This window comes from Pan troglodytes, chromosome 14 (genome assembly GCF_028858775.2).
Source record: "Pan troglodytes isolate AG18354 chromosome 14, NHGRI_mPanTro3-v2.0_pri, whole genome shotgun sequence".
NCBI classification, from domain to species: Eukaryota; Metazoa; Chordata; class Mammalia; order Primates; family Hominidae; genus Pan; species Pan troglodytes.
The window spans coordinates 35,959,200-35,985,991 of NC_072412.2; the positions used below are offsets into that span (position 1 = coordinate 35,959,200).

The 26,792-nt window shown below is 42.1% G+C and overlaps 1 protein-coding gene across 6 annotated transcripts in view; it reads right to left on the reverse strand.

Moving 5' to 3' along the window:
• The window catches only part of SMAD9 (SMAD family member 9), a 75,170-nt gene that overhangs the window by 5,833 nt on the left and 42,545 nt on the right, over positions 1-26,792 (reverse strand). For 3 of the 6 annotated variants that reach the window (XM_016925193.3, XM_009426881.5, XM_009426880.5), the window contains exons 3-6: positions 22,006-22,263; positions 16,623-16,733; positions 14,885-15,106; positions 2,752-3,008 (exon numbers count right to left, since the gene is read on the reverse strand). In XM_016925193.3, the coding sequence (XP_016780682.1) occupies positions 2,752-3,008; positions 14,885-15,106; positions 16,623-16,733; positions 22,006-22,263 (848 nt within the window). The remainder of the gene's footprint in view (positions 1-2,751; positions 3,009-14,884; positions 15,107-16,622; positions 16,734-22,005; positions 22,264-26,792) is intronic. The other 3 variants (XM_016925194.3, XM_009426883.5, XM_016925195.4) reach the window with 3 other exon arrangements.

Consider the following 26,792-nt stretch of genomic DNA (forward strand, 5'->3'; position numbering starts at 1 on the left):
TCTCAGTTTAAACTCAAACCTTTGGTGTTCTCATCCAGACTTAGGGAGTTAAATACGGTCCCTTTGCAGACAATTCCCAAATTTGTATTTCAAGCCCAAACCTCTCTCCCCGAATCCAGACTCTTACATTGAACTGGCTACTCAGCAACTCCACTTGAATGCAACAGACATCTCAATTACACCTGCGTCTTCTCCATCTTGATTGAAGGCAACTAACTTCATCTTCCTCTTTTTCTCCCACGCCTGATCTGCCTTCACAATTCAGAAGCCTTCCACTTCTCACAGCTGTACTGGATCCCTCCAGGTGGGGGCGACTCTCACCTGAATATTACAATAGCCTCCTAAGTGGTTTCCCTACTTGCAACCTTGCCTGTATAATATCTATCCTCCACACAGCAGGCAGGGCGATCCTTTAAGAATAGAAGTTAGATCATGAAAATGCTCTGCTCTGATCCCTGCAAAAGCTCGCCACCTCCTTACAGTCACCGCTGAACTCGTAGCAGAGGTTCAGGAGGCCTTGCTATGGTTCCCTGCGGCTGCTCTCATCTCACTTCCCCTGCTCATTAGGCCCCAGCCACACTGGCCTGCCTGCTCTTCAGAGTTTCCAGGTGTATGCTGTTGCCTTGCTCTTCCCTCTGCTTCTGCTCTTCCTCCAGGGGTCCCTGGGCCTAGCTCCATGTCTCCTTCCAGTCTCTGCTGACCTGTCACCTTTTCAGTGAGGCCCACCCTGATGTGCAGATGACTCCACTGCCCCCGTGCTCCAATTCCCTTCACCCTGCCCCCCAGACTTTCTCTTTCCATCCTTCTTCTGTGTTTTGGCTGTTGTTTATTATCCATCTCTCCTTCCTAGAACATTGGTTCCCTGAGGGCAGAGATCTGTGAGTAAACATTGGCATGTCCCACGTGCCTGGCCTGCACATGGCAGGTGCTCAATAAACATTTGTTGACTGACTAAGTCCTAGAATCAGTAAAAATCAGAGCTGAAAAAAACCTTAAAGAGATCTGATCCATCAGCCCAGTGGTAGCTACAGCTGCTCATCTCAAATGTTAAAAAAAATGATCTATAGTTATATTTACTATGTATTTATTTTAAAAGTTCCTGCAGTATTAGGAACAGTTTGTCTTCTGTGTCAATTGTGTAGCTTTATGAATGTAAATGCTGCCTATCTGAGAAATGTATCTAGTTATTAGGAAAATCAGATTTCTATATAAGCTTATATTTAATTAGAGTGAAATAATTACCTATGAGACATTGGCATTTCATCCTAATTTTAAAAACACAGACCCGGAAAAAAAAAAACTGTATGATTCAAATGATGCCCTCTGCCGTTTCTAAAGCAACAGAACATTTGAAAAGATTTCAAAGTTATTTGTTAATGTAACTTTATAATATATGCTTTCAAAACACTAAATTTGAATGAAACTGCTTTGCCACCATGAAAGAGAAATAATTTCAAGCAGCTGTTTTTTAAAATTGGAAACTATATTGTTCTTACTTTTTAAATAATTACTAAAATGATAATAAAAACATAATTTGAGTATAGAAAAATTATTTGTCATGGTAATTTTAAAGTGCTATAAAATTTACTTTGAAAAAAATGCCTGGAACAAGCCATGCTGATTCCTTGGATGGAATCATGGCAGTATGAAAACTGTCACACATACCCCGATACTTTGATAAGCCCAGATTTTGAAATACTAGACTCATTTGCGAGTACTTTGCAACAGATAAAATAGCAGGTGATGAAACTGAAGGCTTTCACTTCCATATACAAACCCAGTTGTCTTTCCTTCCCACTAAGAAACTTCCTTGGTTCTCCAGCCTTCATAGCAACCTTAATAAGATTCGATATGAGAAATTCAACAAATATTCATCAACAGAACATATACTGCTCTCTGAATTAATCACACCCGCCTCATGTTTCTATTCCAAATTGTTTATACCTTTATAACACTACTTAGTTTATTATCTTGTATTAGAACCAACCCTGCCTATTTTTGTAGCTTATTCATAAATATTATCTCCTCCATGTGCCTGTATGCTTTCTAAGAGTAAGGAGAGTATCTTACTGAATTCAGATAAATTCACCAACATTCACTGAGTGGTAACAGTGCTTGGCAATTGGAAGGATGGAAAAATCTCTGTTGCACTAGTCCTGTAAAATTACTGTTGTTACTTTATCATCTGCATTAAAAACAATCAGATAGCCACCTTGTTTTTCCTCAAAAGAAATGTGTAACAATTTTCATATAATTGCTAAACAAGACAGTTTATACTCAAAGAGGAACTCCTCCTAAAAACAATAGAATTCAAAAAAATTGGTTTTGGGCTGGGCGCGGTGGCTCACGCCTGTAATCCCAGCACTTTGGGAGGCCAAGGTGGGCGGATCACAAGGTCAGGAGTTCAAGACCACTCTGGCCAATATGGTGAAACCCTGTCTCTACTAAAAATACAGAAATCAGCCAAGCGTGGTGGTGCGTGCCTGTAATCCCAGCTACCCGGGAGGCTGAGGTAGGAAAATCGCTTGAACCCGGGAGGCGGAGGTTGCAGTGAGCCAAGATCATGCCACTGCACTCCAGCCTGTGTGACAGAGTGAAACTCCGTCTCAAAAAAAAAAAAAAAACAATAAAAAATTGGTTTTGTCTATCTGAATTGACTGCAGAACTGCCTGCCACATCAGTCAGGGTGCTTTTTTGTTTTGTTTTGTTTTTCACTGAACATTTTATAATGTGATAGCAAGCACTCCTTACCTTAACAAAACTCATCCGGATAGTACACATCTTGGTCAGTTCATACACGACTTCAAAGCCGTGGTGAACTGACTGGGCCAGGAGCTGAGCGAAGAGCTGGTTGTTGAAGACCTTGAGGCTGCAGCCGCTGGGGATCTTGCAGACGGTAGCTGGGTGGAAGCCGTGTTGATAGTTGCAGTTCCGGCTCTGCACAAAGATGCTGCTGTCACTCACACACTCAGCATACACCTCTCCCCCGACGTAGTACAAGTGCACACCTGCAGACACAAAAACACAGCCTTCCTTCACATGCCCTTTCATAGCGTGCCTCTCCCACTGATTCCTGAAACCCTAGGAGATGTGACTCTCCCGTCAGGTTGTCAGATCACTGATCAGATGAATGAGATGTGTGACCTAAATGCCACTTAGTTTAATTATAATCTGTGCTTTTTCCACAAATCCATTTAAAAGTGGATTGCAGCTGGGCGCGGTGGCTCACGCCTGTAATCCCAGCACTTTGGAAGACCGACGTGGGCAGATCATTTGAGGTCGGGAGTTCAAGACTAGCCTGGCCAACACAGTGAAACCCCTTCTCTACTAAAAATACAAAAATTAACCAGGCATGGTGGTGGGCACCTGTAATCCCAGCTACTCGGGAGGCTCAGGCAGGAGAATTGCTTGAACCTGGGAGGCAGAGGTTGCAGTGAGCCAAGGTAGTGCCACTGAACTCCAGCCTGGGTGACAGAGCAAGATGTCATCTCAAAAAAATAAATAAATAAAAATAAAAAAATAAAAGTGGATTGCAACCCATGTTAACAATCACTCCCAAGAACCAGTCAGTAAGGTCTCATATACTATTCCTCCCATCATTCCTGTTTATTTGTTCCAAAAATTAGGTTTTATAATATTAGAAATGAAGTGAATATATCACACAAAAAAATCAAGTAATCCTTCATGTACATACACAAATTTTTTTTTTTTTTTTTTTTTGAGACGGAGTCTCGCTCTGTCGCCTAGGCTGGAGTGCAGTGGCACGATTTCAGCTCACTGCAACCTCTGCCTCCCGGGCTCAGGTGATTCTCCTGTCTCAGCCTCCTGAGTAGCTAGGATTACAGGTGCCCGCCAACACAGCTGGCTAATTTTTGTTTTTTAGTAGAGACGGGGTTTCACCATGTTGGCCAGGCCAGGCTAGTCTCAAACTCCCAACCTCAAGTAATCCACCCGCCTCGGCTTCCCAAAGTGCTGGGATTACAGGCATGAGCCACCGCACCCAGCCCACAAATTTTAAAATTTAAAACTGGACACAGTTAATATCATGAAAATGTAACTTAAGTGCACATATTAAACCTACCTCAGAGGAAACAATAAAAGACACTTAAAAAAATTACCAATACTTATAAATCTGTTTCTCTTAACAAATACCTCAGAGATCTATTTCAATTAAGTTTGTCATCCACTAATATAAATCATATAAATAATGTCTATTTTTATTTGTGAAGTGAAATTTCTACATTTTCAGATACAGTAATATAAAAACTCATAAGCAAAATATAGCCTATATCACTTTATCTAATATTCTTGGAATTAAAGTTCAAAAGAGCATCTTGAGGCTGGGTGCTCACACCTGCAATCCCAGCACTTTAGGAGGTCAAGGTAGGTGAATCACTTGAGATCAGGAGCTCAAGTCTGGCCTGGCCAACATGGTGAAACCCTGTCTCTACTAAAAAATACAAAAATTAAGTGGACATGGGGACACACGCTTGTAATCCCAGCTACTTGGGAGGCGGAGGCTGCAGTGAGCGAAGATCACGCCACTACTGCACTCCAGACTGGGCGACTGAGTGAGAGTCCATCTCAAAAAAAAAAAAAAAAAAAGAAAAGAAAAGCATCCTGAGAATGTTGCTGCTCATGCTAATTTCCATTCCAAATTAAATTTTAGTTGATCCTTTCCCTCTAAATGTCTGGGTTTGAGATTTAATATAAATGTATAGCAAGGGACTGATGTTAGAAAAAAATGAAGAAATTCTAGTCTAGTGAATATTAAATATCAGAACAATTTTACTCCCACTTTTGATGGGGAAAAAAAGTCTCCAGCACTAGAAGTCAATGTGATTATACATATGATCACTATGCAGTTATAAGGTGTTTGAAGAAACAATCCAGAATATACTTATATATTTGGGGTCTAATTGTGAAACTTTTAAAGAACAGAACTCACAGCTTCCAGGGCTGCTTAGGGCCTCGTGTGCATGACTCTGAATCTAGGAAACGTTACTGACATAGCTGCTGGGAGTTTCTTTGTCAGGTCCTAAGTAGCACTTGAGGCAGTTCTGCATTATATGTGATTACATCCCACCATATTTATTGTTTCCTTTTCCCTTAATAAAATTTTAGAAAAGAACAATTTTGAGTAGTATGTATCCCACCCACATCACTCTGAAGAAACTGAGCCAGGGTCGCACAGCTAAAGCACAGCCCTGGCTATCCAGTCCACGACTGTCCTGTCACTGCCTCTCCTCTTCCTCAGTCAGAGACTGGCTCCCCTTCTCCGCTTCCCTCAGCCTTCCTCTCCCTCCTCTATCTCATCGCTGTTACCCACTCTCCTGAATGGCCTTGGGCCCTAACCCCAGGGCCTAGGCGGTGGTGCCAGGGGGCAGAAGGATGGTCCTAACTGGCTGGGAGAGTTACTTGGCTGGACCCTCACGATCATAAAGAGAACCCCAGGCCAGGGCAAAATGCAAACACCGCCTCTTACAACAACTCCTGTGGGCTCCAAAGGGGAAAGACCTGCCTTGTGAGGATGGGCGGAGGTTTTTTCAAGAGGGAAAGCAGGTGAAGGAGCCAGAGTGGAGCTGCTAAGGATTTAGTTGGTATGTGAATTGAATGACCTTCAAATATGTAATCCTCTCAAAACCTATTACATAAGATAAATACGATTTTTTTGTTATCTGAGTCTGTTATCTATCTTTAGGGGTTGGTTTTCAATCCTGTTCAGGTCATCTGCAACCACAGTCCACTTTGGCAAAGCTACCAATGCAGAGAAGAGCCTGGGCAGGTAGGCAGTGGTCCAGCATCCAGAGAGAGAAGAGCAGAGCCAATGGGACCAGCATGCGGAGCCCGCCCAGAAACACCAGAAAAGGGTGGAACCCAGCCTCAGGGTGAGGGAGGCCAGATTCTGGCTAGAGACACCAGCATCTGAGGAGGAGTCAAGTAGGCCAACAATGTTATTTGCATCCATTTGGTAGGCCAGAATAGTAGCTTTAAACGCTAGTGTCAGATTCAAGATCACCACAGAGTAGAGCAGTGGTTCTTAAACCTGAGCTTGCACTAAGACCACTTGCAGGACTTATTAAAACAGATCACTACTTCAGCAGGTCCAGGGTGAGGCCGGGTGACCTGCACTTTTTTTTTTTTTTTTTTTTTTTGAGATGGAGTTACCCTCTTGTCGCCCAGGCTGGAGTTGGGGTGGCGCGATCTCGGCTCACTGCAACCTCTGCCTCCCGGGTTCAAGCGATTCTCCTGCCTCAGCCTCCCGAGTAGCTGGGATTACAGGCGCCTGCCACCACACCTGGCTAATTTTTTGTATTTTTAGTAGAGATGGTGTTTTGCCATGTTGGGCAGGCTGGTCTCGAACTCCTGACCTCAGGTGATCCACCTGCCTCGGCCTCCCAAAGTGCTGAGATTACAGGCATGAGCCACCATGCCTAGCCAGTGATATTCCTTTAAAACGGTACAGGAAAAGCATGAACATGTGCAGATTTTACTGCAGCCTACATTCTGACAGTTCTGTATGAAATGCTTAAAAGAGACATCACACCTGTTACTGTTGCAATCAAATATGCCATTAATATGTTCATTATTGTAATTTAGTAGCATTAGAAGTGGAAGGAAAAGCTAGTGTTACAATCCTGCGGCCTGTTCTAACTCCTAGCAATAAGGAATAAATGCCCCAAAGGAAGTACTGCCTGAGATCATAAAGAGAACGCTGGCAATGCGGCCCTCAAGCAAGTTCCACCCACATCTTGGGCTCTGTATCTGCTTGGGCTGTGTCTTTCTTTATCCGAACTTTCCATTTGTGTGTGACTGCCACCCACTTTTTATGAGATCAGGGAGTGTGGAGTCCTGTGTTGTGGTTAATGAGGACTAGAAGAACCTTGGGTTTAATTTGGGTTTGCTGGGTGGAACTACAAAAGTGTGTCCCCTTTTAATCCTCTTCTTTTGCCTTGAATGACAGGAAATGACTGGGAAGAGGGCAGGTTGGGCAGGCTGGTGAGAGTGTGCCAATCTCTGGAACCTACTAACAGAGGAAGAAGTCAGTGTCCCAAAGTAGAAGGAAGGTGCAGGGATACCCTCCTTACTGGGAGGGAGGCAAAAAGATCACCATAAAAGGCAGAGTGTCCTGCACAGAAGATGCAGAAGCCTCTCCACTCCTCTTAGGACAAAACCTAAACGTCCCAACACAAGCACAACGCCTCCTCTCGAGTTTGTAATTAATCTTCCCCTTGCCTTTGTTGCCTTTTCCTCTGCACAGCTATTTTAGAAGCTTTAAGAAAAAATATATATTTCTGAGTGTAATAATGGTATTATTTCTTATATAGTTAGATATAAACTCCAATAGATGGGAAAAAGGATATGAAGCATGAGATTTGCTCTAAAATATTCTAGCAAAAATACCATAGAGCGATAGATGAAAAAGAATGGCACAGAATGTGAATCTTTATTGAAGCCAGAGATATTAAGATGAAGACTCATTATATTCCCCTCTCTGTTTTCCTATTTGAAATTTCCCACAATAAAAAAGTTTTAATGGGTGGTAAAAAAAAATACTAATAATATAAAAATAAATTTTTCCAGATCCACACCAGGGCCTAGGTCAGAGGATGGAGGCAGGTCTTCCAGAGGACTGTGCCTACCGTTGCGCACTGCACAACCACTGCAAACCAGGGTTTGCCTCCTAGTCTTCAGAGCTTTGTGTAATTATTACAATCCTTTCCCAGCAGATGGCAGTAATTTCTCTTGAGGAAGAGGCACCTTTTCCTAACTCACACAAAGTCACCTCTGGGCTGATAGCAAGGCTGGTCCTCCAAGACTGCCCCTGATGACCAAGTTTCTCAGGACAACACGATAAACAAGCTTGTTTGGGTCCAACTGTACTACACGGCATGTCCCATACTGTCACTCAAACACGCAGCCACTCTGCCTGGGCTGCACTGTGAGGTGTCTCCCTTACCACTGCTGCTGCCTTCCAGAGCACCCTTACACACCATGCCCACCCCATCCTCACAGGATCAAGAAAGCCCACTATAGAAAATTTAGAAAATACAGACAGAAAAGAAAAATCAGCCACAAATCCACGGCCCAGAAATAATCAAAGCTAACATCTATTAGTTATTAGCTATTAACATTTTTCAGTCTTTTTTATGTGTTTTTGAGACAGTCTCCTGCCTAGTTGGGGCTACAGATGCACGCCGCCATACTCAGCTAACTTTTTTGTATTTTTTGTAGTGACAGGGTCTCACCATGCTGCCCACCTGGTCGTGAACTCCTACGCTCAAGCAATCCACCCACCTCGACCTCCCAAAGTGCTGGGATTACAGGTGTGAGCCACCATGCTCAGCCATGTGCATTTTTAAGAAGAAAATTGGGATCATACTCTACAGGATGTTTTAAAACTTGTTTTCAGTTAATAATATCTTGTGAACATTTTCTCAGGATATTAAGTATTCTGCAACATCAAGTTTAATGACTGTAACAGTATGACATTGCATCCTATGTTAAAATATTTTTTAGAATTTGCTTTTTTTAAGATGAGAAGCCTTACATGTGTTCAGAGGCAGAACAAAAGGACTATTTTGAGACAGGGAAGTGAAATCCATTGGGAAAGGAAGCAACCCAAATACCACCTGGACATGCAGACCCTCTGCCCAAGGAGTTTGAACCAGAGTGACTCCATCTTGATTAGAAGCTGGGTAAAATAAGGCTAAGACCTACTGGGCTGCATTCCCAGACGGGTAGGCATTCTAAGTCATAGGATGAGATAGGTTGGCACAAGATACAGGTCATAAACACCTTGCTGATGAAACAGGCTGCAATAAAGAAGCTGGCCAAAACCAAGATGGCGATGAGAGTGACCTCTGGTCATTCTCACTACTACACTCCCACCAGTGCCATGACAATTTACAAATGCCATGGCGAACATGGTAACATCAGGAAGTTACCCTATATGGTCTAAAAAGGGGAGGCATGAATAATCTACCCATTGTTTAGCATATAATCAGGAAATAACCAGCCAGGCACGGTGGCTCACACCTGTAATCCCAGCACTTTGGGAAGCCGAGGCGGGCGGATTGCTTGAGGTCGGGAGTTTGAGACCAGCCTGAGCAATATGGAGAAACCCCATCTCTACTAAAAATACAAAATTAGGCGGGCATGGTGGCACATGCCTGTAATCCCAGCTACTCGGGAGGCTGAGGCAGGAGAATCGCTTGAACCCGGGAGGCAGAGGTTGAGGTGAGCCGAGACTGTGCCATTGCACTCCAGCCTAGGCAACAAGAGTGAAACTCCATCTCAAAAAAAAAAAAAGAAATAACCATAAAAATAGCCAACCAGTAGCCCTGGTGGCTGCTTTGTCCATGGAGCAGCCATTCTTTATTCCTTTCCTTTCTTAATAAACTTGCCCTCACTTTACTCTATGGATTCGCCTTAAATTCTTTCTTGTGAGAGATCTAAGAACCTTCTTTTGGGGTCTGGGTCAGGACTGCTTTCCGGTAACACCTCTGCAAGGAGCTGACTGGCGAAATCCTTATGTCAGGATAATTCCTTTCATAAAACAAGAAGAATTACTAGAATTATACAGAACTTGAGATATACAAGAAAATAAAGATTCATAAAATGGTTTAAAAAAAGCCCAATTCCAAAAACAATGCAATGATTTGGAATATGTGATAATTATTTTCAGGATACGCTTGATCTATCTCAGAAAGTTCAATAACCAGGGTTAATGGTTATCACTTTTTTTCTCCCACAAAGGAAGAAATTTTTTTACCTTTTTTTTTTTTTTTTTTTGAGATGGAGTCTCGCTCTGTCGCCCAGGCTGGAGTGCAGTGGCACCAACTCGGCTCACTGCAAGCTCTGCCTCCTGGGTTCACGCCACTCTCCTGCCTCAGCCTCCCGAGTAGCTGGGACTACAGGCGCCTGCCACCACACCCGGCTAATTTTTTTTTGTATTTTTTAGTAGAGACGGGGTTTCAGTGTGTTAGCCAGGATGGTCTCGATCTCCTGACCTCATGATCCACCCGCCTCGTCCTCCCAAAGTGCTGGGATTACAGGCATGAGCCACCACGCCCGGCCACCAGCGTGTCTCTTACATATTAGGTAATCAGTGGGGGTAGCTATCATCATCATCATATTATTATTATTTGATATGTCATTGTAGAGAGTTCAAGTGGTCTGCCTAGTTTCTAAGGAAGAATATGGATAGATCCCACACTGGAATGAGATGTTCCAGGCTGCCCAAGGTATTGCCTTTGACAAAAGCTACCTACACAAAAGTGGTAGCTTTTGGTGTGCTAGTGCTAACTGTTAGTAGCTATTTAAAGCATCTTGCTAGTGAGGTCAAAGTCATAAGTTCAGTCCCTTTGTACCAGTTAACTGCTGCATGGCTACAAATAAATGCTTTCTACCAGCCCCTCTACCTCAGGGACATACCCACTAGATGGTAAGTGGGGTAAATGAGGACCCATCATCACCACTAGAGAAAACAAAACTCAAAATGCACGCACTGCTGACAGGGTGGCAACATGACCTTCCTTTAGCAGGGCCAGCCATTTAGCTAATTTAAGTCACAAGGAATAAAAGCCAGAAATGGTGTGAAGGCTAATTGATATCTACTGGGTAGGGGAATGGCTCATCATTAACTATAATAAAAAGAATTTTTTTTTTTGAGATGGAGCCTTGCACTATTGCCCAGGCTGGAGTGCAATGGCACGGTCTTGGCTCACTGCAACCTCCACCTCCTGGATTCAAGTGATTCTCCTGCCTCAGCCTCCCGCATAGCTGGTATTACAGGCACCCGCCACCACACCTGGCTAATTTTTTGTATTTTTAGTAGAGACGGAGTTTCACTATGTTGGCCAGGCTGGTCTCGAACTCCCGACCTCAGGTGACCTGCCTGCCTTGGCCTCCCAAATTGCTGGGATTACAGGCATGAGCCACTGCGTCTGGCCACTAAAAAGAATTTTTAAAAATGATATATTCAGGCCAGGTGCGGTGGCTTACACCTGTAATCCCAGCACTTTGGGAGGCCAAGGCAGGGGATCACCCGAGGTCAAGAGTTCGAGACCAGCCTGGCCAACATGAAGAAACCCTTTCTCTACTAAAAATACAAAAATTAGCTGGGTGTGGTGGTGTGCGCCTGTAATCTCAGCTACTCAGGAGGCTGAGACAGGAGAATCGCTTGAACTCTGGAGGCAGAGGTTGCAGTAAGCTGAGATCGTTTCATTGCACTCCAGCCTGGGTGACAGAGCAAGACTCCCGTCTCAAAAAAAAAAAAAAAAAATCTTCCATCCTTGCCCATCACCGTCTAATTAATCTCAATAGAACAGCCAGGCAATCTTTTCGAAAGTGTAAAGTCAGATCATATTGTAAACCAAAAATAAAATTGGAAGGCCCCGCAACAATTTCAATGGACCCTCTCCTCAGCCAGGGAGCTCTAAAATTTAACCTGACAGACTGGTTCAGGCTCCACGAACACTGACTTCCTTGCTCTCTGTGTCACAGCCATTTGAACCAGAGCAACTCCATCTTGAATAGGGGCTGAGTAAAATAAGGTGGAGACCTACTGGGCTGCATTCTCAGGATGCTAGGAATTCTTAGTCACAGGATGACATAGGAGGTTGGCACGAGATACAGGTCACAAAGACCCTGCTGGTAAAACAGAGTGCCATAAAGAAGCCAGCCAAAACCCACCCAAACCAAGATGGCATGAAAGTGACCTCTAGTCATCCTCACTGCTCATTATATGCTAATTATAATGCATCAGCATGCTAAAAGACACTCCCACTAGCACCATGACAGTTTACAGATTCCATGGCCATGCCCAGAGGTTACCCTATATAGTCTAAAAAGGAAATGAACCCTCAGCTCCAGGAAATCTCCACCCCTTTCCCAGAAAACTCATGAAAAAGGAAAAAGTCCACCCTTTGTTTAGCATATAATCAAGAAATAACTACATTATCAGTCGAACAGCCCATGCTGCTGCTCTGCCTGTGGAGTAGCCATTCTTTTGTTTCTTTACTTCTCTAATAAACTTGCTTTCAGTTTACTCTATGGACTCACCCCAAATTCTTTCTTGTGTGAGTTCCAAGAATCTTCTCTTGGGGTCTGAATCGGGACACCTTTCTGGTAACATCTGCTCAAATGTCACTTTTTCAGGAAGGCCTTCCCTGGTTACGCTGGTTTAAAGTCTCCATTCTCTCCCCTGCTTTGTGTTTCTCTATTGGACATACTATATGTTGTATTTCGTGTCTGTCTTTCCCCAGCAGCAAGTAATCCAGGAAGTCTGGTCATTGTCTTTTTTCCACTGTTGCATCCCTAGTGTCCAGTCTGGCTGAGAGTCGACGCTCAGTAAGTACTTGTGAGATGAATGCATATTACTAAAACCTAATGTCTGTTAATTAACTCCACAGAGCAAGTTAACTCATTTGCTAGCCTAGGAATGCATTTTGCAGATAACTTACTCAGGCTGGTGCTCCTGGAAGCCATGCTGCTCAGAACCAGACAACCCATGGCAGCATCTGAGAGAGAATCCTGTGATCTCACAGAAGACTGACTGCCCTTGCTTTAAAATCTCCCAAGCCAACACTTTTTTCCACCCACGCTTTATGGCAAGGCTTGTGGCATGTCTAAAAAAAAATTTTTTCCACATTGGAGTAATTTCTAAGCAGCTCTGAGAAAACTGTAACTTTGCCTTCAGACCATGTGACAATGAGTGCCCTTGCATTGAGGGGAGCACTATTAGGTGCTCCAGTTTGCAGAACAGGTCATCAGTCCCAGCTCTTGCTCATGTGGCTTCTTAACCCTAAAGATGAGCTCTCAGTCAACAACACAGGAGCTACTGATATAATTGGGACATTTGACTCCTCCAAATCTCATATCGAAATCTGATTCTCAATATTGGAGGTGGGGCTTGGTGGGAGGGGTGGGAGGTATCTGGGTCACACAGAAGGATCTCTCATGATCTGCTTGGTGCCCTCCTTGAGGTAATGAGTGGATTCTCACTCTATTAGTTCCTGCCAGATCAGTTTGTTAAAAAGAGACCAGCACCTCCCTCCCTTCTCTTTCTGTCTCTTCCCAGGGGACCCACAGGCTCTCCTTTGCCTTACACAATGATTTTCAGAAGCTTCCTAAAGCCCTCACCAGAAGCACATGCCAGTACAGCCTGCAGACCCATGGGCCAAATAAACCTCTTTTTTTAATAAATTACCCAGTCTCAGGTATTCCTTTATAGCAACGAAACAGACTACCACACACTCTCCGTGTCCTCAGCAGGAGCACCTTGAAGAAGCGACTTGCAGACAGGTTCCTAGAACACATTCAGCACTCCTTTAATATTTTAATCCTGTCTTTGGATCCACTGGCACCAGCAGAACTTGAACATGCAGACCAATCTGCAAAGCTCCTCAGCAAACTGCTTCACAACATTATGTGTTAATGTTTTGCCTTGAGAGTTCACTGAAGGTTCTTCTAAAAATCATTTGAAAGTAAAGCCATGCTCAAGAAACTTGTTTAGGAATTAATTCAAAGATTATTTCCTTTGAGGAATGGCTATTTTCCCCCTTTGGGATAAAAATTACATTCCAGAGTGAGTTTTTCATTTCTTCCCTCCTTGTCAGGAAACCTAGAGTAAAATCACCACCATCTTCTCCAGCTCTCTGTGTCAGAGACGTTTGAACCACAGCAACTCCATCTTGAATAGGGGTTAGGTAAAATAAGGTTGAGACCTACAGGGCTGCATTCCCAGGAGGTCAGGCATTCTCCCATCCAAGTACTAACCAGGCCCGACCCTGCTTAGTTTGGTTAACAATGCTAACCCTTATGGATGACATATCTGGATTCTTCTCCCCTCCCCTCGACCTGTTTCTGATTTTCTATTTTTCATTTATCATTTCACTGCAATGGTTTCTCGTAAGTTGCCTCAAAGCCACTATGGAGACAGAATATAAATAAACATAAAGTGACTGGCTCCATTAAGAGTCAACATCAATGAATAATTTGAACCTGTTTCTAAACAATGGCTTTTAGGTTTACTCCAACAGGAGACATTTTGAAGGTATGTTAGGAAGAATATTAGAATGCATCACCAAATGGAACAATGAATCTCGCCTGGAAATTTGAAAGAAAAGGCTGAGGCTCCCTTCCCGAGGTGGCTTAAGTGCTGGATGGAGAGAGGAAAGGTCAAATGACTGAAGGTTCTTCACATCTATGACTCCATGGTATCATTCGAAGATACCAACTATTCCAATAGAAAAGAAAATAATTTAAAGATCCTCAGCCAGACCACACACTCAGCTGGGATTTGCTACCATCACTCAGACCAATGAGATGGGCTTCAAAAGCATCACTGGTCAGAAAAGAGACCAGTATGACTTGTACCCAATCAGCCTGCACACAGGAGAGCCCCTATCACATGCCAAAGGCTTCCAGACATAAATCAGTCATTCTTTCTAACTACCTAGCTGCTAAGTCTCCAAAGGGAACTTCACCTGATACAAATAATCATCTAGTCAGAATTCCTGTTCTTCAGAAATGATCCTAGTTTGTAAGTTTTAGGGAAATGAAAAATAATGCATAACAGTTCTATTTAATAATTTCATCCGGCTTTCTTCATATTTATCATCTTGCTTGTCTTCACAATCCCCACTCCATGCCACCCCTAGAAAGTGGCATGATGACATTAGAGGAAGAGGGACTAAGATCCTGACAACCTATGTGCTTTCCCCAGTGGTAATGTCAGAGCTATCTCAGAGCTCACCAGCCCTGGGGTCCTTCCACAGGGGCACATGACCAACATGTGAGGGTGGTCACGTGCACTTCTACACACATGACCACCTACATTTCGGCTAGATGACTAAAGGAATAACATCTTTGCTCTTACCCTTTCCTATATGTCTCCTGGTATTTTCTATCGTTGAGTTTCTGTTTACATTAGAAAGAAGTCCAAGACAGAATCTGTTCCTGTTATTTGAAGGGTCGGTGAACCCATCTATGAGCACACTTCGGGAGGAAGCCTGGAATGTCTCCCCAACTCGGTTGTTCAGTTCATAGTAGGCGACCGAGCACCAGTGCTGGGGCTCCTCGTAACAAACTGGTCGAAAGTCTGGAAGAAAACAAACCAGAGAGCACATGGCTACTGTCATACCTGGGCTGTGTAGTTCATGATTCCACCAGGAAACTTAGTTAATGCTTTTCACCAGAAAGTCGGCTGCAAGACCAAGCATGCCGCTCTGCAATCTTTTAGAACCTGTAGCTCTCATGGGAGCTGCTTGGGGCTGGCTCATTTCACTAGCACACCTGAGATGTAGAGCCCATGGTCCTTGTTCATCTTCCATGGCTAGAGCATTTATAAACGTGTATTGGTCATGAAGGGGCCAGGGAAAACATGACATGAACAGATGAACACAAAAAAACTGTCGGCCCTAAAGCAAGCACAGCTCAAAGGAAGCTGGCAGGTCACCTCTTCTTTCAGAAACATGTGAAAGATGGCATGTTGCTGTTACTGTGCCCACTTGAATCCTTGTGGCAAAAAGTATCATTTTCTAACAAACTAGAGATGGAAAACAATAGTTTGACTATGATAAAAAGCAAATCAATAATGCTGAATAGGACATTAAATTATTTAAGGAAAAAAAAAAGCTTCCACATAGAGGGGCTCACATTCTGCTTTGTGGATATCTAGTTATGCATGGAAAAAAAAAAAACATTTAAAGAGAGCTGGATATTTCATCAGGAAACCCATGGATGTTTTCACACCCAACATAAAGTTAAGTCACTTTCCTGTAACTAACCAAAGTTCAGAGTTCCTTCTTTCTTTGCCACTCACACCCTTTCTCTGCCTTTCTAGTGATTGTATTACCTTTCTCTTCCGTGAACATCCTTGTCATTCTTGCATCTAGAGTGTGTTCCTATATGCACTAAATATAAATTTATGAAACAGATAAATTTGGGGGTTATTATTTCTCTTACAAAAGGATCTTAGCTTATAAAATATTCACTCGGAGTATTTCAAATGGTACACTTCTTTAGAACCTCTCTACTCAAGATCTGGCTCATGGAACAGTAGCCTCCGCATTACAAGGAAGCTTAACAATGTAGATTCTTGGACCCCACCGTAAGATCTACAGAATAAAAATCTTCATTTATGCAAGATCACAACGTGGTTTATATGAACATTAAAGTCGAGCAACACTTATCTAGACTATTATAAGATGCAAATAAAATTTTGTAAAAACCTCTTTTATGTATATTTCTAAGAGTACCTCTCTGGCCAACTGAAAGATACCACTATAAACATATAGTAAAAACACAAATAGAATAAAATCCCTAACTTCTTGAGTTCCCAACTCCATACTTAACATCAAGAACTACAAACTTCTAAATGCTGAGTTAAAATAAAAAGTTAACTTGTTCTAGTGATGATGATAAACAAAACATTAATTCTATTGTACTGAGGAATGTCAAAGTTAAAATGCAAAGCCATCCCATTTGCCTCTTAAAACACATGCAAAACAGCAGGCCAGTACATTTCTGGTTTTCTTTTTTGAGTTGCTTTGTTTGGGGGTAATAGGAAATACTTTTGGAAAACAGCTACATTTCACTGTTCATCTGCAATTTACCTCCATTTGGTATCGATAGCACTAAATGTCTATCAGCTGTGGCATCTACAGGTTGGCCACTCTGGGTCTCAGAGGCTTCTGTGGCATGATAAGGCAGGGGTGGTGTGTCAACTAAAAGAAAGCAGTAGAACAAAGGAATTGTCAAATCGATAAACCACACAAAGACAGTTGGATCCGACATCTTTTGCCATTAAACTCCTGAGCTTGGTGTACACAGTGCTACTCCTACAGTGAGACCATATTAATGTAACAAGGCTCTTCTGAAGTGACATTGTGAGTACCCTACAGAAGAAACTGGTTGTTCTGAGAGCCTCACTAAAGGGTCAATTCATTTTCCCTCCGACTTTTGAGTTATCATTGAGTTCTAATGACTTCAGGGCAAGACTTTCAAATGCAGAACCTGTTCTCCTAGCTTTTCTCATAGCAGAATAGTCTGTGATCTGGCTTGCAAAACACAGAGAAAGCTAAACCTTCTTTGAAGTGAGCTTAATTTTCAGCTTCTATGTTGTCACAAATTGTACAATGGCCACGGGGACGCTCTATCCCTGAGATACTTCAGGATACCTGAAACGTAATTATAACCTTGTACCCAAGGCATGCTGAGAAGGGCCCTTCTACCCAAATGACAGTCCTGTGACTGGACAGTGATCATGGTTAGGCAAATGGGATGCATTCCGTGGATAATAATTCATAACACAGTAAAAACTCATGAGGCACAGGAAAAACTCTTTATGGAGGACCTCAGCACAAAACAACCGATTCCTTCAGTATGCATGTCTAATGTTAGTTCAGAATGGTCTTGTTAACATGCGTGGTGGAATACAACAGCGTAAAAGGTTGGATCAATCTGCCTTTGTTGTATCGAATTGTCCACACAAGTAGTTCTCACACTTAAGTGTACACAAAAATTGCCAGTGGAGCTTGCTAAAAATGCAGATTCCTGGCCCCATCCTTAGCAATTCCGATTCAATAGGTCAGTGGTTGAATGTAGCCATGTACATTTTAACATGCCCCAATGGCAATTCTAATGCAGGGTTCGTGGACCATACTAGGAAACCATGGGTAAGGTATTTCCTTGTGAGAAAATGGACTATGACTCCTATGACTTTGGTGAAAAAGTTATAAGGCAAGATGACCTTTTTGTAGGTCTTTGACTAAATATGTCTATTTACTCAAGGAGCAGAACAGGCTGAGCACAGTGGCTCACACCTGTAATCTTAGCATTTTGGGAGGCTGAAGTGGGAGGATCACCTGAGTCCAGGGGTTTGAGGCCAGCCTGGGCAACGTGATGAGACCTCATCCTACCAAAAATTAAAAATTAGCTGGGCATGGTGGTGTACACCTGTAATCCTAGCTACTCAGAGGCTGAGGAGGATGACTTGAACCCAGGAGTTTGAAGTTACAGTGAGCTATGACTGTGCCCCCATACTCCAGCCTAGGTAACAAAACAAGGCCCTGTCTCTAAAAAATTAAAATTAAAAAAAGGGGGACTGAAAATAGAATTACCATATAATGTAGCACTTCCACTCCTAGGTATATACCCAAAGGAATTGAAAGCAGGGTGTTATTTACTAGAGCCAAAAGGTGGGAACAATCCAAATATCCAACAGCTAATGAATTGATTTTTTAAAATGTGGTATAGCCATACAATGAGATATCGTTCAGTCACAAAGATGAACTACTGATATATGCCACAACACAAACTGTGAAAATACTTGGCTAAGTGAAATAAAACATACACAAAGGGGCAAATATTGCATGAATCTAGTATATGAGGTACTTGCAATAGGCAAATTCAGAGAGACAGAAAGTAGATAGAGCTTACCAGGGGCTGGCAAAGTAGGCAAATACGGAGCTATTGCTTAATCAGGACGGAGTTTCTGTTTGGGGTGATGAAAAAATTTTTGAAAATAGATATGGTGATGGTTGCACAACATTATGAATGCACCTAATGCCATCAGATTGTACTTTTTTTTTTTTTAAATAGTCCTCACCCAGGCTAGAATGCAGTGGCACGATCTCAGCTCACTGCAGCCTCCGACTCCTGGATTCAAGCGATTCTCGTGCCTCAGTCTCCTGAGTAGCTGAATTACAGACGTGCACCACCACGCCCAGCTAACTTTTGTATTTTTAGTAGAGATGGGGTTTCACCATGTTGGCCAGGCTGGTCTCAAACTGCTGACCTCAAGTGATCCGCCTGCCTAAGCCTCCCAAAGTGCTGGGATTACAGGCGGGAGCCACTGCACCCAGCCAGACTGTACTCTTAAAAATGGTTAATATGGGCTGGGTGCAGTGGAGCATGCCTATAATCCCAGCACTTTCGGAGGCCGAGGCGGGTGGATCACCTGAGGTCAGGAGTTCATGACCAGCCTAACATGGTGAAACCCCGTCTCTACTAAATACAAAAAAATTAGCCGGGTGTGGTGGCGCATGTCTGTAATCCGAGGTACTTGGAAGGCTGAGACAGGAGAATGGCTTGTACCTGGGAGGTGGAGGTTGCAGTGAGCCGAGATTGCGCCATTGCACTCCAGCCTGGGCAACAAGAGCAAAACTCCATCTCAAAAAAAAAAAAAATGGTTAAACAAATTTTGTGTTACATATATTTCACCACTGCTTGAAAAAAATTAACATATGAGAAACCACTGAATTGTACACTTGAAATGGGTGGTTGTATGGTATGTGAATTATACCTCAATAGAGCTTTTTAAAAAATTTAGAGGCTGAACCAGTAAATCGCAAAGGTTCCTTTTACTCTTGTTTATCTACAGGTCTGTTACTCAGGTTGGCATTTTGCTGTTAATCATTCAGACAAGAATTATTTTCTTTGAAGTGAAAAGGGCTATGCCTTCGGTGAGAAACTAACCAGCTTCTGCATCATTGTTGGTGTCTGTCCTGCTTGGGTGGGAAGAGTAAAAAGAACATCAACCTGTCAGAGTAACCAGGGCAGGAATTCAAAGTCAGCACAGGAAGTCTTTGTAGCATAGAGGTGTGTTAGGTAAATATATATTTTGCAACACAATTATCCTCCTGTTCCTTAACCAAGGTTCTGTCCTCAAATGACTTCTCTTTCTGTTGTATTTCTTCTTTCTCAGTGAACTCAGCCACTTGCAAAACTTCAACCATCTGCTCCTACACCGAGTGAATGACTCTCAAGCTACCCTCCAGCATCTCTGCCTTCACCCTACAGTAAGTCCTGTTGGACCTCCCTCCTCCAATTCACTGCCCTCTTTCCAACCCCATATCCCTGTTTTAGTTCAAGTCCTTATAATCACTTGCCTGGACTGCTACAGGCTACCTGTATGTGATGGCTCTCAATAGCTACTGCCTCCTGAAGGTCAGAGACCACAGTAGTCCCCACTTCTCCACCAGAGATACAGTCTGAGACCCCCAGTGGATACCTGAAGTTGTGGCTAGTACAGAATACCACATATAGTATGTTTTTTTTCCTATACATACCTGTGATAAAGTTTAATTTATAAATTAAACACAGTAAGAGATTAGGAACAGTAACTAATAATAAAGTAAAACAACTAGAACAATATGCCAGCATCACTACTCTTGCACTCTGTGGTCACTATTAAATCAGAGTGACCTCAACAGTAGATCTGATCACAGAGACAGCTACTAATTGACTCACAGGTGGATAGCGTCTACAACGTGGATGCGCTGGGCAATGGAATGATTCAGAACCTGGATAGGATGGCATGAAGTTTCATCCCCACATACAATTTAAAATTTATGAATTGTTTATTTCTGGAATTTTCCATTCAGTATTTTCAGGCTGCAACTGACCTCCGGTAGCTGAAACCTCAGATAAGGGGGGACAACTACATTGTCTTAATCATCACTGCACCTCTAGCACTGGCCCAGTGCCAGACACTTAGCAGGTGCTCAGTCATCACTTACTGAGTCAATAAAACCTGTGCCTATGGTCTGGAGCTCCATGTCCATGTTCTAATGCCTGTGTGGGCTGGGTGCAGTGGCACCTGCCTGTAATCCCAGCACTTTGGGAGGCCGAGGCGGGCAGATCACCTGAGGTCAGGAGTTCAAGACTAGCCTGGCCAACATGGTGAAACCCCGTCTCTACTAAAAATGCAAAAACTAGCTGGGCATGGTGGTACACCCCTGCAATCCCAGCTATTTGGGAGACTGAGGTGGGAGGATTGCTTGAACCTGGGAGGCAGAGACTGCAGTAAGCCAGGATCATGCCACTGCACTCCAACCTGGGTGACAGAGCAAGACTCCGTCTCAAAATAAAAAATAAAAATAAATAAATGCCTGTGTAGTAATTTATTTATTCAATAAGCAACTGATGAGCAACCACTGCATTTCAGGCTCTGTGCTAGACATAGAAAAAAAAGGCTCACTGTTCAATGGGGAAAATAGACACACAGGAATTATATAATATAGTGCAATAAATATAATAGATGCTTATCTAACTTGCTGAGGAGCAAAAGGAACTAAGTAACTGAGAGGTGAAGAGGCAATTCCCTCTTTATCTTCCCACATTGTAGGGACAATTTTTATTAACCTTTTAATTCCCCTTTCAGCAATCCTAAGGCAATGCTTGTATATAGTAAGAGTTTAATAAATATCCATTAAATCAATGATTATAGGAATAAATGAATGAGGCAGATTGTAACATCTGGCACCAAATGTATTTATGCATGCCTTTAGGAACTTGTCAGCTCCACATAGTATTTATCTCACACTCACGAAGTGCATATGTTTCTTTTATTCATTATCTCAACTTAGATCCACTTTACAGGTATGGTAGCAAGAGCAATTATGACAGCATGCTAGAGGCTCCCTTTCCCTTCCATATGCTTTCTCAATTCAGCAAACTGAAGAGCTCTATATTTAAGATGCTGTCCTGGCTTCACATGGCAGAAAGGGATAATGCACTGGCTGGAGCTGGGGCTTCACTTTCTGCCTCACTCAAAGGATGCAGGCATATGTTTTAGGCAAGGGCTTCCTTTGATTGTTGAAAGAGGCAACCAAGGTAAAGGCCTAGCATTGATCTTCCATGTTGCTTGTCCTCAGGCCAAGTCTTCTGCTTGGATTACAGAAGTCTTTTCATCTTATTTCTACTGCCTTAAAAAAAAAAAATCCTTGGAAATTCCCAGGGATACTATTCAAATCCATTTAGTTTCTGAGAGCTTCCAGAGCATTAGAACTAAAACTAGAGGAAAAACATGTTCTATCTCTAGGGTAACTGCTTCAAAATAGGTATAGTCCTAATCATTTTAAGGCTGATTGCTTTGTAAACTGTTTATACTATATGAATGACAGTTACAATGACTGTCATTGTGACTGTTCATCATAAATCATGATGTTGGGCTTATTTTCCCATATTTCCCCACAGACCATAGTTCTTACTGACCTGAGTGTTGATAGGGACTCTCTGGCTCAGAAGGACTTCCTGGGGAGTGAGGGTAGCTGGCCGTGCACGGGGACTGGGAGAACGCGTGGCTGGGTGAGGGAGGGAGTGCAGAGCACGGAGGCTGCTGGAAAGAGTCAGGATAGGTGGCGTTGTGTGGCATGAGTGGCTCACTGTGCAGGGAGGCGCTGCGGAACTTGGCCAGGAGGCTGAGCTGGGGGTTATATTCACTGTGTCTTGGCACGAGCACAGGAGGCAGTACTAGGATCAGAAAGGAACAAGGCAGTCAGAATTGAACATTGCTCATCAGTACACAACAGAGTGGATATAATTGCTGTTCTTATCTATTTTTTTTTTTATGATAGAGCTGTTTTTCCCCTTGGGAACTACTCCCATTAGTCTTTGTGCTCATCATAAACCTGTCGATTAAGTCCCCATCTCCACCTAAGAAGCAAGCATGTGAGTAAGCTAAGGTAACAGTCTTCTCCTTGTAACCGGAATCTTAAGCAGAATGTCATAATTCACAAAAGCAGGAGGAGGATCTTTCTAGTGTCAGCACTCTAAAGAGACCTGCTATTTATTCCTACCTTGGAAATGACCAGAGCTGTCCTAATACCTCGCCTTCTGGCGACCTGATTGTTACATCTTTCTTTAATTCTGCCAAATAAGTCTTTTTTTCCCCCAAGGCAAAATCAGTTTCTATTGCTTGCAATGAAACCCTAAGTGATCCCCAGAATACTTTTCCTTCAGAGATCATGTTGAATTATTTAGATGACCAGACTCAATTTCAGGTTCAGCAGTGCCACTGAAATAAAAACATTCTATGTGTCCTTAATGGAAAGATTTCAAGGTGAGTAATTAGTTATTACTAATTACAAAGTGAGTAAAAAGTTATTAAGTAAAATACAAACAGTGAATAATAATAAAAGTGACTAAGTAAAAGATAAGCAGCAGCAGGGCACAGTGGCTCACGCCTGTAATACCAGCACTTTGAGAGGCCGAGGCGGCCAGATCACCTGAGGTCAGGAGTTTGAGACCAGCCTAGCCAACGTGGTGAAACCCCGTCTCTATTAAAAATACAATTAGCCGGGTGTGGTGGAGGGCACCTGTAATCCCAGCTATTCAGGAGGCTGAGGCAGGAGAATCGCTTGAATCTGGGAGGTGGAAGTTGCAGTGAGCCGAGATCATATCATTGCACTCCAGCCTGGGTGACAAGAGTGAAACTCTGTCTCAAAAAAATAAAATAAGCAGCAATAACAAAACATAAATGATGTTTGTTCATTTACTATGCTTTTCTGGGTTTCATTTTTTAAAAAGAATGTTACTGTTCTTGATTCTGATTATATACAAAATTTCAGAATAAATTCAAATTCTTAAGGGCAAGCTTTGCCCAGGCCCTCACGTCCTACCGACTCCTAGAAGGTTACAATGCCTGGCATAAAGTAGCTACTCCAAAACTGTTGTTGAAGAGCCATCTGTGACCAACATAAGTTCCAGACAGGGAAGCAAAGAAAATACAAGGGGGAAGTGGTCTAAGAAATAACAAAGGAAAACCTCAAAGAGCTACAAAGGACCTACGTCTTCATGTTGAAAAGAGCCAGAGTGTGCAGAGCTCAATTAATGAAAAAAAGATCCAGACCTAGTCTTTCCATCTTGAATTTCAAACACTGCGGGATAACTGGAATATTACAAAAGCTCCTAGAGGATCACCGCAAAGTCACCTACAAAGAAATGAGAATCAACCGACCTCAACTTCCCACTCTAACCCTGGCTACTAGAAGTCAACAGACCAATGCCCTTCTGAGGACAAATAATTCTTACCCCCGAATTCCACAATGGAAACCACTGGAATAACCAAAAACAAATACAAACTATGAACTAAAATACAGATATCAAGGATGAGAAGAGGAGGAAGGAAGAAGATGAAAACATAAGTGAGTGAGGCTGGGCACGGTGGCTCACGCCTGTAATCCCAGCACTTTGGAAGGCCAAGGCAGGTGGATCACGAGGTCAGGAGATCGAGACCATCCTGGCTAACACAGTGAAACCCCGTCTCTACTAAAAATACAAAAAATTAGCCGGGCTTGGTTGCGGGTGCCTGTAGTCCCAGCTACTTGGGGGGCTGAGGCAGGAGAATGGTGTGAACCCAGGAGGCGGAGCTTGCAGTGAGCCAAGATCGCACCACTGCACTCCAGCCTGGGCAGAGCAAGACTCCGTCCCAAAAAAAAAAAAAAAAAAAAAAAAAAAAAAAAATATATATATATATATATATATATATATATATATGTATGTGTGTGAGTGAAATCCTCATCTTTTATGGTAGAGAGTCAATGACATTATCTAAAAGGTGATAAATTTGGAAATAGATATGTAAGCATATTATATATTATCTAGAGTTACTGTCATAATTCTTAGTAATAATAGAAATATGAAAGAACTAAGCAAGAATTATTTAGAAGAGTTTGTCTCTGGGTATGAATAGGACAGATCTTGGTTCTAATCACACCACTGATTTGTCAACCACAGGCAAGTATTAATAAAAACTCATAAAAAGTAAATGTTCTAAAACTGCTCTAAAAAATAAGGTCTTAAAAAAAGGTAAATGTTTTGGAATAAACAGACAATTACAATAACAATGACATTAACCCCGAAGTCTGCCATCTGCCTTTGACATCATACATCTATCTCTTTCTTAACAAACAATAATTTTCAGTTATACGGACAGAAAATAAACTAAGAAGGGTAAATAAAAGGTTTTAAACTAAAACTGCTACAGGTGAGGGTGGCAGAGAAACAAATAATTTCTTCCCCTTTTATAAGCTATTGTATACGTATGCTGCCTTATGACACCAGAGAACAAACATTCAACATCACCATCAAACAGTGACATGGATCATAAACCATTAAATTCCCCTTAATGTATTCATATTCCACAACTATGCAGGGAAAAAAAAGATTATGTGCCTCACGAATAGTCTGAAGTGAGGAGTTGACACAGCGAATGTGTATGGCTTGTCAATGACCCTTCATCAAAATGTTAACGATGTTCAAGTAAACACTCACTTCTTTATGAAGAAGAATTTGAATCATCTCTGTGACTTCAGTTTTAATGTAAAATATCTACGGTATACTCCTAACACTGATAAAAATATAATGCCTCCTATCCATCTGAATGTAGAGACTTCTATTTCTTCATGGCCTGTAGATCTGAGGCACCAAGAGAAAAGAAAGGATACATTTCCCTTTGTCATAACAACTATCTTGATAATATATTTTTACCATCTGGGTAAAATCAAAACCAGGGGATGTTTGCAAAGAAAACTGATAGTTTCATCCTAGTTGTTATTTGACCTGACTGGCTCAGTTGCCTTAAATGTGCACTGATCATATTTTTAAATACTTTCACTCACAACACAGCTATCCCTAATTACTTAATTCCACTTCCACAACTCAACTGCTGCTTGTAAATATGACAGTGCGCTTACAGACACTCATGCCTATCTTATGCCACTTTTAAATACCATGCTATCTTTACATCTCAGTGTTACACAGGGGGAAACAGCGGAAGGAATTACAGGGCACATGGGCATGCAAAGCAGAGCTGGAAAAAAAACACTTCTGTCTTTTTTAAAAGAGTCATGTGGTTTTGATATAATATGAATATTTTATATAAAAAAGAAATTACACTCCTGAAATAACCTCCAGCCAAATGGAGTAAAATCATCATGTACCACAACAACAGTCTTGCATGGCTTCCACCAGAACTGTGCCAGGTAAAGTGTGGTCTGAGGACTGGGGACCCTTCACCAACTGTTGGGTACCAGTCTGTGAAGAAATTAGTGCTTAGAAACTTTTCACAGCAATTTGACAGAGTTTCTAGTTTACATTTGTTTAAATAATTTTTAAAATTAGGCTTATATTTTCTAAGTCTTTTTAAAATTTCATTTGCCTAGTAATTCGTCTGTACTATAAAAGTATTCGTTTGAAGGACTGGAAATTAAAAAAATAAAAACTGATCCCTCACCACACATAACTTGGAAAGCACTGAAGTCAATTATTGAAGTGGATGTGTGAATGAAAAGAAAATGTGAATGCAGCCTTCAATGTATCTAAAATGGATGGCCAAAAAATGAGATTTCAAAGGCAAAACTTAAGCTTTATGATAAATAGGAACTCAGCAAACTTGTTTAACATTAACATTTTTATTATTCCTAAAATATTTACTTTAAATATGGATAGCTAACTAGATATAAAATCTACTTTTTCTATTAAAAAAAACACAAGTAAGAAAAACCTCTGTAACTTAAATATTACCTTAAATTAATATAATCGTTACCCATCTTTCCTTCTGGAAATTCACACCTAAATTATGATAAAATGAAATATATTTACCATATGTAAAACACTCACACTATCATTCCTAAAAGAATCTTACAGAACATGAAAAACTAAAGGCCAGGTATGGTGGCTCATGCCTGTAATCCCAGCACTTCGGGAGGATGAGGCAAGTGGATCATGAGGTCAAGAGATCGAGACCATCCTGGCCAACATGGTGAAACCTCGTCTCTACTAAAAATACAAAAATTAGCTGGGCATGGTGGCATGTGCCTGTAGTCCCAGCTACTCAGGAGGCTGAGGCAGGAGAATCGCTTGAACTGGGGAGGCGACGGTTGCAGTGAGCAGAGATTGCGCCACTGCACACCAGCCTGCCAACAGAGCAAGACAAAAAAACAAAAGACATGAAAAACTAAAACGTCAAACAGTTCTTTAAAATTAGGCTTTTGAATATT